This window comes from Neomonachus schauinslandi, chromosome 7 (assembly GCF_002201575.2).
Source record: "Neomonachus schauinslandi chromosome 7, ASM220157v2, whole genome shotgun sequence".
Lineage (NCBI taxonomy): Eukaryota > Metazoa > Chordata > Mammalia > Carnivora > Phocidae > Neomonachus > Neomonachus schauinslandi.
Genome location: NC_058409.1, coordinates 47,134,453 through 47,150,947, shown reverse-complemented (window position 1 = coordinate 47,150,947; position 16,495 = coordinate 47,134,453). Strand labels below are relative to the sequence as shown.

At 36.7% G+C, this 16,495-nt stretch overlaps 1 protein-coding gene across 1 annotated transcript in view; it reads left to right on the top strand.

The window, feature by feature from the left end:
* SGTB (small glutamine rich tetratricopeptide repeat co-chaperone beta) overlaps positions 1-16,495 on the top strand; it is a 40,912-nt gene that overhangs the window by 6,342 nt on the left and 18,075 nt on the right. Inside the window, exons 3-5 of the mRNA XM_021701987.1 lie at positions 3,575-3,678; positions 7,654-7,723; positions 13,142-13,241. Of these exons, the coding sequence (XP_021557662.1) occupies positions 3,575-3,678; positions 7,654-7,723; positions 13,142-13,241 (274 nt within the window). The remainder of the gene's footprint in view (positions 1-3,574; positions 3,679-7,653; positions 7,724-13,141; positions 13,242-16,495) is intronic.

Sequence of the window (16,495 nt, the reverse complement as noted above, 5' to 3'; positions counted from 1 at the left end):
GTTGTTAAAGTGGAACAATAATTATATACAGTATCTGTTTATATTTGTATGACTTATTCTTGAGTATGACCTCCTGAAAGGAGGATCAAATGTAATAATCCTTGTTTCATACATGAGAATCTTGAGGTAAAATAAGATAAATTATTGCACCTAGGTTATTTGATTTTTTTTGATTGGATGAAAAATGATAACGAGGTAGTCCTGAGTTCTTGTCATACTACCCCCCCCCCAAACCTCCCCCCCCCCCCGCCACTACTGCCTACTCTTTTTGTGTTCCTTTTGCTGGAAAACTCTTCGAAAGAGCTGTCTGTACTTGCCTTTTCTAATTCCTCTCCTGTTCTTTTTTGAACCTATTCCAGTTGGGCCTTTGCCTCAGTCTCTCCACCCACACCATCATCATCAAGGCTAAACACTTTGGCAGCTGGATTTACCTATCAAACAATTCTGTTTACCTATATAAGGAGTCTAAAATAGTCAAACGCGTAGAATCAGGGAGTACAGTGATAGTTGCCAGGGGCTGGGGAAGGAGAAAATAGGGAGGTGATGGTCAGAGGGTACAAAGTTTCAGTTATGCAAGATAATTAAGTTCTGAGGACTTACTAGTCTGCCTGGTGCCTATCACCAACTGTGTTCTCTACTAAAAGTTTGGTAAGAAGGTAGATCTAGGTTAAGTGTTCTTACTACACACGTACACACGAGAATAAAGGTGGTGAGAGGAAACTTTGGGAGGCGATGAGTATGTCTCCGGCCTCAACGGTGGTGATGGTTTCATGGGTGTATACTTATCCCCAAACTCATGGAGTTATAGACATTAATACGAACAGCTTTTTATTTATTTTATTTATTTTTTTTAAAGATTTTATTTATTTGACAGAGAGAGACACAGCGAGAGAGGGAACACAAGCAGGGGGAACGGGAGAGGGAGAAGCAGGCTCCCCGCGGAGCAGGGAGCCGGATGCGGGGCTCGATCCCAGGACCCTGGGATCGTGACCTGAGCCGAAGGCAGACACTTAACGACGGAGCCACCCAGGCGCCCCACGGACAGCTTTTTATATGTCAACCATACCTCAGTAAAGTGGTTTGAAAAAACACAGGCCAAATAATTGTGTTTAAAACAAAACAGCCACCTCCTTTAATGATATTTAATTGTGTCTATTATGTACCAGATCTATGTTTTAAGATTAGTGGCAGCACAGATAAAGGAGCTGGACTGAATTTCCTCAACAGGATAGAGCATAAAAATCCCTCAGTTACCACATGGACTTTCCACCTGTCAGTGTTTAGCAGTAAAGTTACATACTGTGGGTTTTGGTTACGGACTTGGTTGTGTACTATCCCTCTTTCCCATGGCCATGCATTAATGTTTTGGAGGGGAGAAGTGCTTTTCTCTACAGATTTTATCATTGTTATTTCCTCTGTAATTAAACTATTACTTCCACTGTAAACAAAGACGTAGATTAAATTTATTGAACACCTATTATTTGCCAGATCTGTTAAAGTCAGAGATGAGTTAGATACAGTCCTTATCCTCAGGGACACTCTAATGTGGGAGACAGACGTTTAAATGCATGTAATATAGTATGATAAGTTCAATAATAGAAACAGGTACCAACAACATGGCACATAAAGGCAATGACCATTCTGATCAGGGAGGAAAGATACTGATCCAGAATAAATATATACACATAAACACACACGTATATTTACCATTATTATTATTGTTGTTGTTTACATTGACTGTCTTCATGGCGATGGGAACCTGTTTCCTTGTGGCCCAATGTTTTTAGTGCTGATACAGACTGAAGTTTGAGAACAGGGGCTTGGCAAGAATAGAAATTGAGAGAATGAGGAATGAGTAAACAGTGGATTATGTTCTATGTAAAAGACACTCTGACTTCTTATACTTGGTAACTTAGTTGCTTATTCAGTCCCTTTTCTAAGGAGGATTGTTCTCTGGATAGAAAAAATAATAGTATTTCTTTTGTGACAGAGGTATTTTTCTCAAGACCACAATTAATACATAATGTATCTTTTAAAAGTCATACACAAATATAAGTGAATGTATAATAAATCAGACAGAGGAAGATGAATACTGTATGATCTCTCTTATATATGGAAGCTAATAAACAAACCAACCAAGCACATAGAAGAGATTGGTGGTTGTCAGAAGTGGGGAGTGGGGTGAGAGAAGTGGGTGAACTGTTTTTTTGTTGTTTTTAACTTAAATATATTGAATACAAATAATAAAAAGTCCTCCACAAATATAAGTGAATCTCTTCCACACTGTCTGGAAGTACACTGGACACTTGGGCTTCATTCTCATCTTGTGGAACCGGGAGAGAATTCCTTTTCAAAGGAGAGCATCCTCAAGATGAGAATCTGCCTCCATTCCCCTCCGTGAGTACTCGTAGAAATGACAGGATAGCTTTCTTTCCTGTAATTGCCCTGGTTTGGACCCCTTGTTTGTTTAGATCATTTAAGTGGGAACCCTCCCTGATCTGAGGGGTAATTTCCTTTACTCTGTCATGTAGCTGGTACATGTTTCTTTTAGTGAACTTATTATACTGTATTACATGCATTTAACTGTCTCCCACATTAGACTGTCTCTGAGGATAAGGCCTGCATCTTATTCCCTGTCTAAATCATTCTCAGCATTCCTACCAGAGTTTTGGTTCTAAACACAAATCCAGTTATAATATTCTTCACTGAATTTTTTAATGCCTCTCCATTTGCCTGTAGTGTAAAGTGCACATTCTTTGAGAACGTTATATAAGGTGCCTTGTCATCCAACAACAGACTTGCTTTCTAGCATAATCTCCCACCATGTCTTTCCATCCTGTCTGTACCCTGGCCACATCAGTTTTCTTGTCATACACCAAATGCAGATGACGCACCTATCACCATTTAACATTCCATGTATTTTTCTGCTTGTCTGCCACCTTCTCTTAAATGTTAAGCTTCATCACATGGATAGCGATTTTTGTCCTCAGATTAACTGCTATCTTTCTATCACCTTAGAACAGCACCTTGCACATAGTAGGTGCTTGGGGTAAATTTGCAGGCATGAATGAATTTTTTTAAAGCCCACCTATTTTCACCTAAGTAAATATGCCAGGATTAATATTTAGTGCCTCCTATGAGCCAGAATTTGTTTCTGTTACTACTTTTGGTCAGGTTGAGAATTCTGTTTCTCACATTGAAAAAGAAGATGTTTTTGTTTGTTTTATTCAAGGTGTTAGATCATTGGTGGTTAATCAGATATTGGCAGAGAGGAGTCAGTTGTTGTTAATGGCTTGCTTTAATAAGAATATGATGTAATGGATATATTGAGAAATTATATTCTAGGTAACATTTTTCCTTAAGTAAGGAATAAAAAATCAAGTTGTCTTCCCTCAGCAGCTGGTCTATAAACAGAAATCTCTATGTAGCTGAACCATTTAGTTTTTCCTTATGTTCTCTGATCATAAATACTGAATTACCACAGATTGCGCTGAGTGCAGATTTCTACCAGAAAAAAAGGTCGTTTCTTTTTTTAGGTTGCTAATTTTTTTTCACTATTCAAATTTATTTCAAGTTGCAATTCAGTGCTTGGAGACAGTTTTTAAAATCAGCCCAGAAGATACCCATCTAGCAGTTTCACAGCCTTTGACAGAAATGTTCACCAATTCCTTCTGTAAGGTAAGCTGTCACTGTTTTCTCATTAGTATCTGATTTAAGTATGACTATGATAATTATGTTGAGTTGTTAACATTTGAGCTGCTAGGCCTTTACGTAACTAACTTCTTTCTGGGTGTAAGGTAGATAGTCCACATGGATGTGACTGGGGACCTAAAATATAATTTTAACATGCTTTAGATTTTCATATTAGTAGCTATTCATATCCTCTCACCTTCTTTTATATTTAATGATATGTCTTAGTTGCTTTTTATGTCCTTTATAGTATCTGAGCATTTTTAGATTTCTGACATGGAATACAAGTTAAAAACAAAATTTTCCTGTTTATGAAGCAACTATGTAAAAACAGATTCATCAGGAATTGAATCATCATTTTGAAGCAGATTTCGTCAAATTTGGCCATTGATAGGGCTCTTTAAAACAGGGGAAGGCTCAAGGTCATTGTGCAAAAAGTAATGCCGAAAACCAAGTTTTCTGATATCCCTGCTCTCGAGAACTGTTTATAATGGTCTCTGGTTTCTGGCCTTTTCAGGGAACATGGACCATAAAATTGCCTGGAAAAAAAAATTTTTTTAAAAACAGTTTTATTTATTTATTGATTGATTTTTAGAGAGTAGCATAAGCAGGGAGCAGTGAGGGGTAGAAGGAGAGGGAGAGAGAGAGAATCTTAAGCAGGCTCCATGCCTAGTGCGGAGCCCCATGGAGGGTTCAGTCTCAGAACCCTGAGATCATGACCTGAGCCAAAATCAAGAGTCTGACATTTAACCAACTGAGCCACCCAGGCGTCCCTTAAACTGTCTGAAAAAATTTAAGGTTACTGACTTTAGGGCCTCAGGGTGACCTCCCCTGTGTTTTTTCATTACATTTCGGTGCCTCATGAACTCCTTTTGTTATTCTAGTTCTGTATTCAAGCTTCAACACGGAATGAGGAACTGAGGCGAGAGGCTAAAGCATGTAGTGTATGCTTCAGCCTGGCAGGGACATTGCTGAGACTACCACATTGACTGTTTCTAGAACTTGTTGGAGTTGCAATGAAGTTGGCAATTTGGCAGTATACTGTTCTCTCTTTCTGTACTTAGAAAAAAGAATAGTGCAGTTATCAGACAGATGAATTCTAATTCTATGACAAAGATGTAAGGAGATAGTGACATGTGTATGGGTCCCCATCAGAGAATTCCTCTTTGCTTTGCTTTGGTTGCTGTGGTTCTTTGATTGTCTGGGCTTCTGGCCTCCTTAGGGAACCCCGTTTCAGTGGCTGGATATGCCCATGGTTGAAGCTGACTTTAACTCCTAGATGCCCAAGAGGCCTGTGCTTGAGACAACATTTGGATTTGCTCATTCCTTAGCTCCTGTCACTGTTGACCTAATACTAAAGAGATCAGAACTTTTTCTTCACCTCCCAGTAGGCTCAAATTGACTTTTGCATTCTGTTTAAGTAGGGCTCTGTTTTCTTTCTCTCTTACTATTTCCCTCAGATTATATTTAATTGTAAAAATTTTTTACTTACTATTTTTAAAATATAATTTCCTGGAACTGGCTCCATTGTGTATCTGCATAGTGTTATCTGTGGTGTCAGTCCTTTGTTATTCCTATTTAACAGCAGCAACTTCATCACATACATGTTTGTTAGCAGAGTACCTCAGAGAGAGTCTCAAACTTGCCCGAAGCGGCATCAAAATTATTATAATTAAAGAAATTATTTGTCTCTATTCAGCCTTCAAAAAGAATGAAATCTTGCCACTTGCAACGACGTGGATGGAGCTAGAGGGTATTATGCTCAGCGAAATAAGTCAGTCAGAGAAAGACAGAGACCATATGATCTCTCTCATGTGTGGAATTTAAGAAGTATACAAACAAGCAAAGGATAAAAAAAAAGAGAGACAAACCCAGAAACAGACTCTTCGCTATAGAGAACACACTGAGGGTCACCAGAGGGGTGGAGGGTGGGGGGTGGGGGAAACAGGTGATGGGTTAAGGAGGGCACTTGTGGTGAGTACCAGGTAATGTATGGAATTATTGAATCACTATATTGTAGAGCTGAAACTAATATAATACTGTATGTTAACTAACTGGAATTAAAATAAAAACTTCAGAAAAAAAGAAATTATTCGTCTCACCAAGTGTCCTTGGTTGTTATGTTGGTCATTTTAGTTTTAGGATACTGCTCTTGTGTTTTTCCTCCTCAGTTAAGTTTATATACTAAATGGATTCATTCCTTTTATATAAAGTAGATAACCCTCGTCCCCACATTATGGGCTGCTCAAATGTATTCAGTGAATATGAGAATTAGTTTTCAAAGATCTAAAACTGTGGCAATTTCATTAAAATAATTCAGAAGGATTTAGACAGAACGGATTAGAGTCCATTTATCAATATGCCATTTTTTGTGACTCAAAAAAGCCACTTCCCCCCCATGCATTAAATGCCCAGCCTTGTTAGAAGATGTGAAATGGAAGAAACCCTGACAGCAAGTACTGCAGGGCAGTCCTGTGTCCTTGAACTACACTTACATCCTAGGAGACCATAGTCAGTTTTAAGTAGGGACCTCTACTTACAAGGATTCCCATTTCGATTCTGTACTTTTTTATTCCTCCGATACTTTATGTTTAGAAAAACTGATTAGTAGAGAAAGATTACAAAAAATAAGAACTCATGTACTTGATGAATGATTTTATACTTGTGAAAATTTTTGTGTAATTAGAGAAGTATATTTCCATCATTAGAGTTATCAAGTTCTGTGAAACCTTAGTCAAGACAAAGAACATGGTGGACATATTCTAAATGTAGTACATAGGTATATTACTTACAAATTATGTTTTCTTGAAAACTATAGATTTACTCATGAACTTCAGAGTCAAGTGTAAAAGGAGCACAATTTAAAAAAGATCTTTCAAAAATGGAAAAATGCATTGTGTTCCCAGTGCCACTCAAGATATTTCTGCGTGTGCCTTTGGTTTGAACCTTATGAATGCAAAGGAGGTTTGAGGATGATAGTAACTACTGAAAATAGGAAATTTACATTGTTTTTAAATTTTATGATGAAATTAATATATGTCCATTGTTTAAAAAAATTTGGTCAACGTGGAAAGATATAAAGAAGAGACTGAAAATTTTACCTCCAAATATTACAATTAACCTTTTGTGTTAGACTTTTCCTGTCTTTGTTTTTTAGCCTGTGTGCATGTGTATGTGTTTGTGCACATATTTAAATAATAGGATCATATTATTAATGCTTCTTTTTGTAAACTGTGAATTTGACGTACTAGGATATTTCTTTGAATATTAAACATTATGTTTCAAGATTTTCACTAATATAAACAATCTCTTGAACATATTTCTATTCCTAGTCTTTGTATACTGGTTAGCTATTTATTTATTTATTTTACCAGAATTTAATAGAATTTATTAGGAATTTCAGAAAAACAAAGCTTCATGACTATAGCTAATACATAATCTGGATAACAAAATATCCTGTTTTTATTTTTAAATATAATGAATTTATTTCCAACAGCATGTTCATTTAAAAACAGTGAAGCATTTCCATTCACTAAAAATGTATTTGTCAATAAAATACATAATAAACTTGTAGCATAAATGTATACTAGTCTATTTATTTCCATTACCCATGTTATCATTTGCCTTTATTTTATGGTTATAGTATTTTAAGTATACTGATTATTTATATTTGTTGTGCATGAAGTAAAATTTTTTGATCTCAGAAAAGCAAGTAAAAAAATTTGATTCACAGTAGCCCATTATTTTCTAGAGAAATTCTGCATATTCATTTTTCTAATAAAAGTATGTATGAGAGGATTTTTACCCTATTTCTTTCTAACCCGTTTATTTACAAGTTAAATTTCATTATGTGTAATTACAGATGAGTTACTGTAATACAGTTATTCATTATTGTTTATAGTTCTGTGGGATGACTCTTTTATATAGCTAAATGGAAATACATTGATTTTTATTTAATTTCAGAATGATATTCTGCCTCTCTCAAACTCAGTGCCTGAAGATGTGGGAAAAGCTGACCAATTAAAAGATGAAGGTGAGTATTTCATAGAGAAATTACTTATTTAGTAAAACTTTCTGAAACTCTGGAGAAAATGACTCTGTCAGTTGATAAGATTCTGGTTTATACTGCCAAGACTGGATTGTCGTAAGACCACATGGTATTTGTGAAACAGAGATAAATGTGATAGGGAAGAAGCCTAGAAACATGGAATGGCTTGTGAGCAATATAGTTAAATGCTTTGCTTCAAGAGAAGCAGATCTGTTGTGAATAAAACTTGGAAAACAAGTAACTTAAGGGGTGATTACTTATAACTGAATTTGCTATGTGTACTCTAGGATCCCAAATTATTTTTATGCTTAAAGAGATGAAAATAATTTTCAGTATTATTTTAACTCTTGTATATTTAGTGTTTTTGAGTTCTTTGAAATTTGTTAATGCATGTATATGGCACTTAAGTATTAGCTAGCACATTTAATTACTATATTACTACATCTTCTAATAGTGGCTCTTGAAGCATTCTTGGTTCTAATAAATAAGTCACTGTTGAGGATCTGTGTTCAATTTTTCTATCAGGTCATTTATGTTAAGCTATAGAGGAGAGTCAGGTCAGGCATACAAGATTTGTACTAAGAAACTGGGGAGCAGTTTTGATACTAGCAGTGAATGAGAGCCAAGAAATTCCCTGTCCTATAGGCAGAGAGTTATTAGGGAATATGCCATGTTCCGAAGCTATACAAAATTGGTTCAGAACCATTTTTTTTGGACTTTTCCCTACACTGAAGGAGGTAGTTTTTCTTTACACTGAAGAAGGTAGTTTAGTTATTAAAAAAAAAAAATAGTTGGTGTCTAAAGTGGTAGATATGGAAGAGAGAATGCTTTTCCTATTCCTCAGGCCTTAACCGCTCTATTAAATTTATAAATACGTACCTATATCACTGTTTTTAATGGCCACATAGTATTCCATGGTACCGTAAGACCATGATTTACTTACCTAGATAGATAATTTTGTAATCCTAAATAACATTGTCTTAATATCTTTGTCTGCATTTTTACTATTATGTGATTATTGTCATAGGATTGCATCATAAAGTTCTGTATTTCCAACAAATACACTGCTTTCGATTTTCAATTTCTTATTTCCTCTAAGAAATGCTACTACAGTGACTTAAAATTTTAGAATGATGGCTTTCATAAATTACATGCAAACAACCAGGTGCACCTGGATGGCTCAATCAGTTAAGCCTTTGGCTCAGGTCATGATCCTGAGGTCCTGAGATTGAGCCCCACGTCGGGTTCCCTGCTCAGTGTGGAGACTGCTTGTCCCTCTCCCGCTGCAGGCCCCCCTGCCCCCACTTGTGCTCTCTCTTTCTCAAATAAATAAACTCTTAAAAAAAAATTAAGCAAGAACCAGATCGTTGTTGTCATTTGAATCAAGAGTATTCTCCAAAGAATTTGAATTTAAGCTATCCAGATAGAAATGCATTTTCCATATATTTAGTTTCTAATTGAAACAATTTAACCTGATTTTTTTTTTCTTGCTCAGAGTTTTGTAGCATGTGAAATCACTGAGGGTAATATTGAATAAATGGCAAATTGAAATTTTATTTTTGTCCCTCATGTTTACTCCCTCTGCAGGAGATTGCATTCCCCACACAGTTTGCTATGATATAGTGAATGTTGGTAAGATGAGGTTTAGGAGGATATGCAGAGAGTCATTTACTGTTCCAGAATGGGTAACTGAACTACTCTTGCTTTCGCCTTTAACCAAAAGCTTTTATTCTTTGTTTTCCCTAAGACATGTCACATCTAAGACATGCTACACACAAAGTTAAAACAATTGTTATTTTATTTTATTTTAGAGAGTGTGCACTGGGGGGGGAGGGAGGAGAAGGGAGAGGGAAAGGGCAGAGGTAGAGGGAGGGGGAGAGAGAGAATCTCAAGCAGACTCCACACCCAGTGCAGAGCCCCACAAGGCCATTGTAGATTGTCAAGCATAAGGCTATTCCAGACTGTGTGTTACACTTATTTGTGTTAATCAAGGCTTCTAACAAGCTAGTACCTTCCTGAAATGTTGCTTTCAAATATTTTTGTGTGTTTTGTTTCTGAAGAGCAGCAGTAAGATCAGACAAAACCAAGATGGTTTCATTTCTGTCATTCCCTGACACATCACAAAAGTCTAGGCATATCTTACAGGTTGTCTTGATCAGTAAAGGAGACAATTTTATAGGAGAGTACCACGTAAGCATAAAGTGCTATACAATGTTCAGTCATATTTATCTTTACAAATTTCTTCTTCTGTGTCCTGAAGGTTTGTAGGTTAGATATTTTGTGACTTTAGGCTTATTGTTAATGTATATAAATATATATATATACATATAGTGTGTAGACATTTGATGTGATGGTTTACAGGAAAAGACATACAATAGATTTTAATAATGATGATGATGATAACAATGCCACCCTATTAGCGAACGATCTGTCACAACTGCTAACTCAGGAAAGGAGCGGGTGAGCCCTGGTGCTGCTCTGTCTCTGGGAACCCCAAGGGGACTGGACAATCAGAAGCACAGCTCCTGGCTGGGTTTGCCAACACTGTCACGAACAAACTCAGATACACTCTTGCAGGAGTAGCCAATAACTCAAGAGAGGAGGGTTTGGAAAAGAGAAAGGAGAAATTTATTTCAGGTATTGGCAGCTGGGGGAGGTGGCAGCTCAAGCCTTAACAACCCACCTATCTGCCCACAAGGTGGACACCTAGAGTTTTACAGGGAGAGGTTAGGGGAGTACGTGCGAGAGAGCAGGCAGGGAGTACATGATCACGGCTGCGGATCGGTATGTTTTCAGCACATGATCATGGGCAGGGCAGGGGACCTGTGGTGTGTGGTCTTCTAGGCATTCCCTTACTATCAGTGCTTTTCTTGCCTGGCGGTGGGAATGTTCTGGTCATTGCACAACACCTTCATCGTTGCCTTAAGAAAGTGTGGTAAGAAATAAGCACAATGGATTTTATTTCGAACATGAGTTAAGTGGTCATGTCTATTTCTGGTTTTAACTTTTGGGGTCTGTAATGGACCCAGAGGACTCCCTAAGAACCCAAGATGAAAAGGCCCAAGAGCAAAAAGAAAATCCACGTAACCCAGAAAATTCCTCTTGCACAGGAGAAACAAACCTATTTAAGTACCTAGGCTCATGTAGTTAATATTATCTTGCTCTGTCATAAAAACTATGTAATCCTCTTAGCTTCCTTAGAGGTTTTATAGTTGTTACTTTTGGGGGGTGGGGATCTAAATTAATTTTTAAAAAAAATTTAAAAAACAGCTTTATTGAGAGGTGCCTTGGTGGCTCAGTTGGTTGAGCGTCTGACTCTGTTTCAGCTCAGGTCATGATCTCGGGGTCTTGGGATCAAGCCCTGCCTTAGACTCCGCACTCAGGGCGGGAGTCTGCTTGAGATTCTCTCTCCGTCTGTCTCTGTCCCTCCTGCTACTCGCTCTTTCTCTATCTAAAATCAATCAATCAATCTAAAAAAGCCCCAGCTTTATTGAGCTATAATTTGCATACCGTGCAATTTACTCCTTTAAAGTGTACAAATTCATTGGTTTTGTAGTATATTCATGGAGTTGTGCAACCATTACCACAATTATAGAACATTTTTATCACCCCAAAAAGAAACCACGTAGCTATTAGTGGTCACTTTTTTTTTTAAAGAGAGAGAGAGTGCATGTATGCCTGTGCAAGCGTGGGTGGGGACAGAGGGAGAGGGAGAGAGAGAGAGAGAATCCTAAGCAGTCTCCGTGCTCAGTGCAGAGCCCCACGTGGGGCTCAGTCCCACCACCCTGAGATAATGACCTGAGTGGAGATCAAGAGTCGGATGTCTAGCCAACTGAACTACCCCGGTGCCTCTAGTGGTCACTCTTTATATTCATTTCTGAATCTTAATTTGCAGTAACTTTTTGCATGATTTTATTTGTTGTTTATTTACTTATTTATGATGGGGAGAAAGGTGTGGAGGGGCCGAGAGAGAATTTTAGGCGTGTTAGCCTGATGCAGGGGATCGATCTCAACCTGAGATCATGATCTGAGCTGAAATCAAGAGTCAGACTTTAACAGACTGAGCCTCCCAATTGCTCCACTTTTGGATGATTTTAGATGCTTTTGTCTATCTGCATTTCCTTTAATCTTCCTGCTCTTGTTCCTCATAAAGTTATACCCTCCTCTTCCTATTAAGTAGCTAATGATCTATTAAAAGACCAAGCTAATAGAGAGCTTCTGGTTAAGAGAAAGTTGGAAGGAAAAATACAGGTTTTTGTGATTTAATCCTTCCTCTTAAGCAATGTTTTAAAATTTAGATTTTGAACAGTGGTTCTTCAGTGAGCAGGACACTTTTTTCCATTTCATGGAATACAGAAGATAGCCATAGGAAATCCTTTAATTTGCTGGCCAGTTGTTACGCTAGCTAAATTATTGCCAGATGTATCTGTAGATGCCCTTCTTGATGATTAGTACCCTGTGGGCTAGCCCTGGTATCTGAAATTCAGTCTTTCTAGAAATTAATGTCCAACAGTCCCCTTTTAAAAATCTATCTCTGGAAGGAGTAGCACATAAAAATATTATCTGCCAATATCATATTAACATGATTAATTTTACCAGCTTCCCCACACAACAGAGTTCTGAGGGCTTGACTGTTCAGCAGGTGTATGTTTTGACAGGGAAGGAGTGGAAGAGGGGGTCCAGATTGAGATGATGGCTGAGAAGGGTGTTGCATCTCGAATGGGGTGGGCAGCTCTAAAAAGAACGGAGAGAGATGAAGACAAGGAAGGTGAGAAGAGATTCAATTTTGCCACCAGATATTCATAATTGTTGCATTTACTCACTTATTGAAGCCTGGATTTTATAAGGTATGCAAACATTAATTATTTTAAGACTTTGCATTGTTAAAATCATTCAAACACACTGACGGCTAAGGAGTATCAACTGTATAGTACAATATAACATTTATCTCTAGTGCCACTGAAAAATCATGTTGATGGGGCGCGTGATTCGCTCAATTTAGAACATGTGGCTCTTGATCTCGGGTTCGTGAGTTCAAGTCCCACATTGTGGGTAGAGTTTACTTAAAAAAAAATTGGGGCGCCTGTGTGGCTCAGTTGGTTAAGCGTCTGCCTTCGGCTCAGGTCATGATCCCAGAGTCCTGGGATCGAGTCCCACATCTGGCTCCCTGCTCGGCGGGGAGCCTGCTTCTCCCTCTCCCTCTGCCTGCCACTCTGCCTACTTGTGCTCTCTCTATCTCTGTCAAATAAATAAATAAAATCTTTAAAAAAATAAATATTAAAAAATTAAGAAAAATCATCTTGCTGACCTTCATATTATTGTAGTTTCTGTGATTCAGATTTATCTTTTGGACTTTATATTTTTTGTGTATATTGTATTTACTGTACATATTGATTATTTCAGGCAATAACCACATGAAAGAAGAGAATTTTGCTGCTGCTGTGGATTGTTACACACAGGCAATAGAACTGGATCCAAATAATGCGGTTTATTATTGCAACAGGTAAACTAGCACTATTGTGGAGGGTTTACAGTTCTTAAACTGTAATTTGCATTAATAGCTCTGAAGGAGAACTGTAAAATTCATTTTGAAAATTTTGAAAGTTCAGAAAAGTATAAAGAAGGAAAAATAAAACCTCATAAAATTACCGCTCAGAGCTAATCACTGTTTTTGGCATATTTTGTTTAATGTGAGTATAATCAATTTCAGATTCATTGTTATTCAGTAGGCATGTCATAAACACATCCTTACTTTGTTGAAACTCTTTCTAAACATTATTTAAATGGATACAAATTAATCTGTTCCTTCCTCATTTTTTTATACTTCCAGTACCTATCATTGTGGCTGGCAAGAAGCACTCGTTATTTTTTAATAAATGGATAAATGTACCTTAATTTATTTTATCTTACTGTTGTTTCTTTGCACCTTAATTTACATAACTGCTGACTTACTGGCCAACTTTGAGGCTGTTCATTTTTTTTCAGTATGATGGAGCTGCAGTGAACAACCTTGTTTCTCAAATTATTTTCTGAAATTTAGATTTTCTGGACTTTGGATTTTATCCTTGGACCTGCTTTCATTTGGTTTAACAGTGTAAACAGTTAAAATATTGTTGATGCTAATTGCAAATTTGTTCAAATTTCTTTGAAAAATTTTGAAACTTGATTTCCTTCCCGAGGAGTGTATGACTGTATCTGTTTTTGCCATATCCTTTTCAGTATTAAGTACCTACATTATCATTTATTATTGTTAGTTTAATATTATTTTATTTTAATAGTAATTGTTCTAATTTATATTTAATTACTGGTAGGGTTGGATATTTTTTAGATGTTGGGCATTTGTGGGTTTTCTTCTTTAAATTCTCTATTTGTACCTGTGCCAGGCTTTAGCCTGTTTGACCTCATAGTTCTTTTTTTCCTGTTCTGCCCTTTTTAACAGAGGGTCTGACCCTAATGGGTTGCATTTCCCAGGCTCCTCCTGGGTTGTGTCTGGGTTCAGCCATAGAAGGTGCTGGCAGGAGATTGGAGGGCAGAGGAGGAGAGAAGTCGGGATATTTCTTCCCCTCTTTTTACAACAGGTTGTTTATCCAGCAGGGGCTGCTTCCTATCCTTGTTTCCAGCCCCCAGCCAACACACCTGCTATGATCCCAGCTTTTGCCAGGTGATGTTGGGTTTTGGACTCTGCACTTTGTCCTCTGTCTTAGGGATAGTAATGGCTTGCTGTTGTTCCTCACCTCTGGATTGCTGCACAACAATGCCTATCGGCATCTCAGCTCCTCTATTAACTATATAATGAATTCCCTGAACTAAATTAATCTGTTTTAAATATTAAAGTTCCAATAGTACTTCTGCAATGATGGAAATGTTCTTGTATCTTCAATGTTCGATACAGTAGCCACTAGCTAGAGTGGCTATTGACCACTTGAAATGTGGCTAGTGCAATTGAGGAAGTAAATTTTTAGTGTTCAATCGATTGAAGATGAATTTAAATTAATTTGAATTGCAATAGGCTACTGTCCTGTATAGCGTAGCTGAATATTAGATATAATCCATTTGTCCTAATGGCACAGCTTACTCTTTGCCTTTTAATATTTTTATATGTAAAAGTTTTAAGTATTGATGTAGACAAGTTTGTTTTTCCTTTCTTTTGAATATTCTTCCGATGTTTTTCATCTTCAATCTCTCCCCATTTGCAGACTTGACAAATAACTTTTATTTTTTCTTCACATTTAAATTTTATCATCGCAAGTGTGTTTTGGTGAATAGAATCTATTTTAACCAACCTGGAACTCTTTGTGACAGAAATGTATAAAAATTACCTTTTATTATATAGTAAGTTCTTAGATTTGGGAGAGATCTTTAAATTATTTTGGTCTAATCTTTCACTGAGTTATCCTTATCCCATTTAGGGTATTCATACCCTTGTGAGGTCGTTCCTTCTTCCCCGCCTTTTTTTTTGTGGTCCTATCTGTCGGAAAAGTCTTCCTTGTGTTGGCACTGAATTTGTTTTCCCAAAACCCTTGTAGCCAATCCCAGTTGGCAGTTTTTATTTTTATTCTTAAGGGCAATTACAGAATAATTATGATCCTTCTTTTTTATAATAGTACCTTACATTTTGAAGTTTGTTACCCTGTTCACTTGAGTTCTTTTCTCCACATTATATGTTCAGAGCTTCTTCAGTTATACCTCAAATAATGCAGTTTATGTTCTGCACTTTTGCTCTAAACTTGTTCCAGTTTACCTGTATGTGTAGTTCCCAGGAATTTACACAGTATTTCTGGAATTGGTCTGACCCCAATAGTCTTGTAGTAGGGCTCTCATTTAACCTACTGCTAGATAACATAATTACATATTAGCATTTTATAGCATTATTTATTAAATTCATATTTTGTTTTTGGTTTATTAAAGTGTCTCTGTTTCACACATTCTCTTTATTTTGTCATTCAGTCATATTTTCATCTGACAGATTCTTGCCAAAAACCTGCTGTGTACCAGTGCTCTCACTGGAGGTATAGTTGGTTTTCTGTACTCAAATGCAGGATCTTGTATTTGATCCCTATAGAATTTTATCTTGTTACAGTCTCTTATTGTTTGACCCATAATCTTTTTGGATAATTTGTAAAGTAACATATTTGCTTTTGCTCCTAGTTTCATGTCATCCACAACCTTAAGAATGCCATATATTATATTATGTCAGTTACGAAGTCAACTAAGAGAGCAATCACAGGGAAGTGGTTAAGAGCAGGGGTTCTGACCCAGACTCTTTGAATTCTAATTTCTGGCTTTGACACTTACTAAGTATGTGACATTGAGCAAATTACCTAGCATATGCATGCCTTAGTTTCCCCATTAGTAAAATGTGGATAATAGTATTTACCCCATAGGACTTTTGCAGAGATTAAATAGTTAATACATATGAAGTGCTAAGAGGCGGTCTAGTAAAGAGTGTTGTACACAACAATTTTATTGTATTTGATATTTGTTACAATTATATATTATTAATTATATATTATATTGTTAACTAAATATTATTTATTGTATCATTAATTCTGTTATAATATATTTAATATTATCATTATTATTTATGCAATCTGGGTTTTTTTTGCTTTGCTCAGAATATAAAGAGAGATCCAAATTTATTGAGGTCCAAATATGTCGTCAGTTGTCTTTCTCTGATTTACCAGTCTGGTAGTAAGCCTGTTAAAAGGAAATGATGTTAGTCAGACAGGAGTTGTTCTGAATTAATCTAGTGTCATT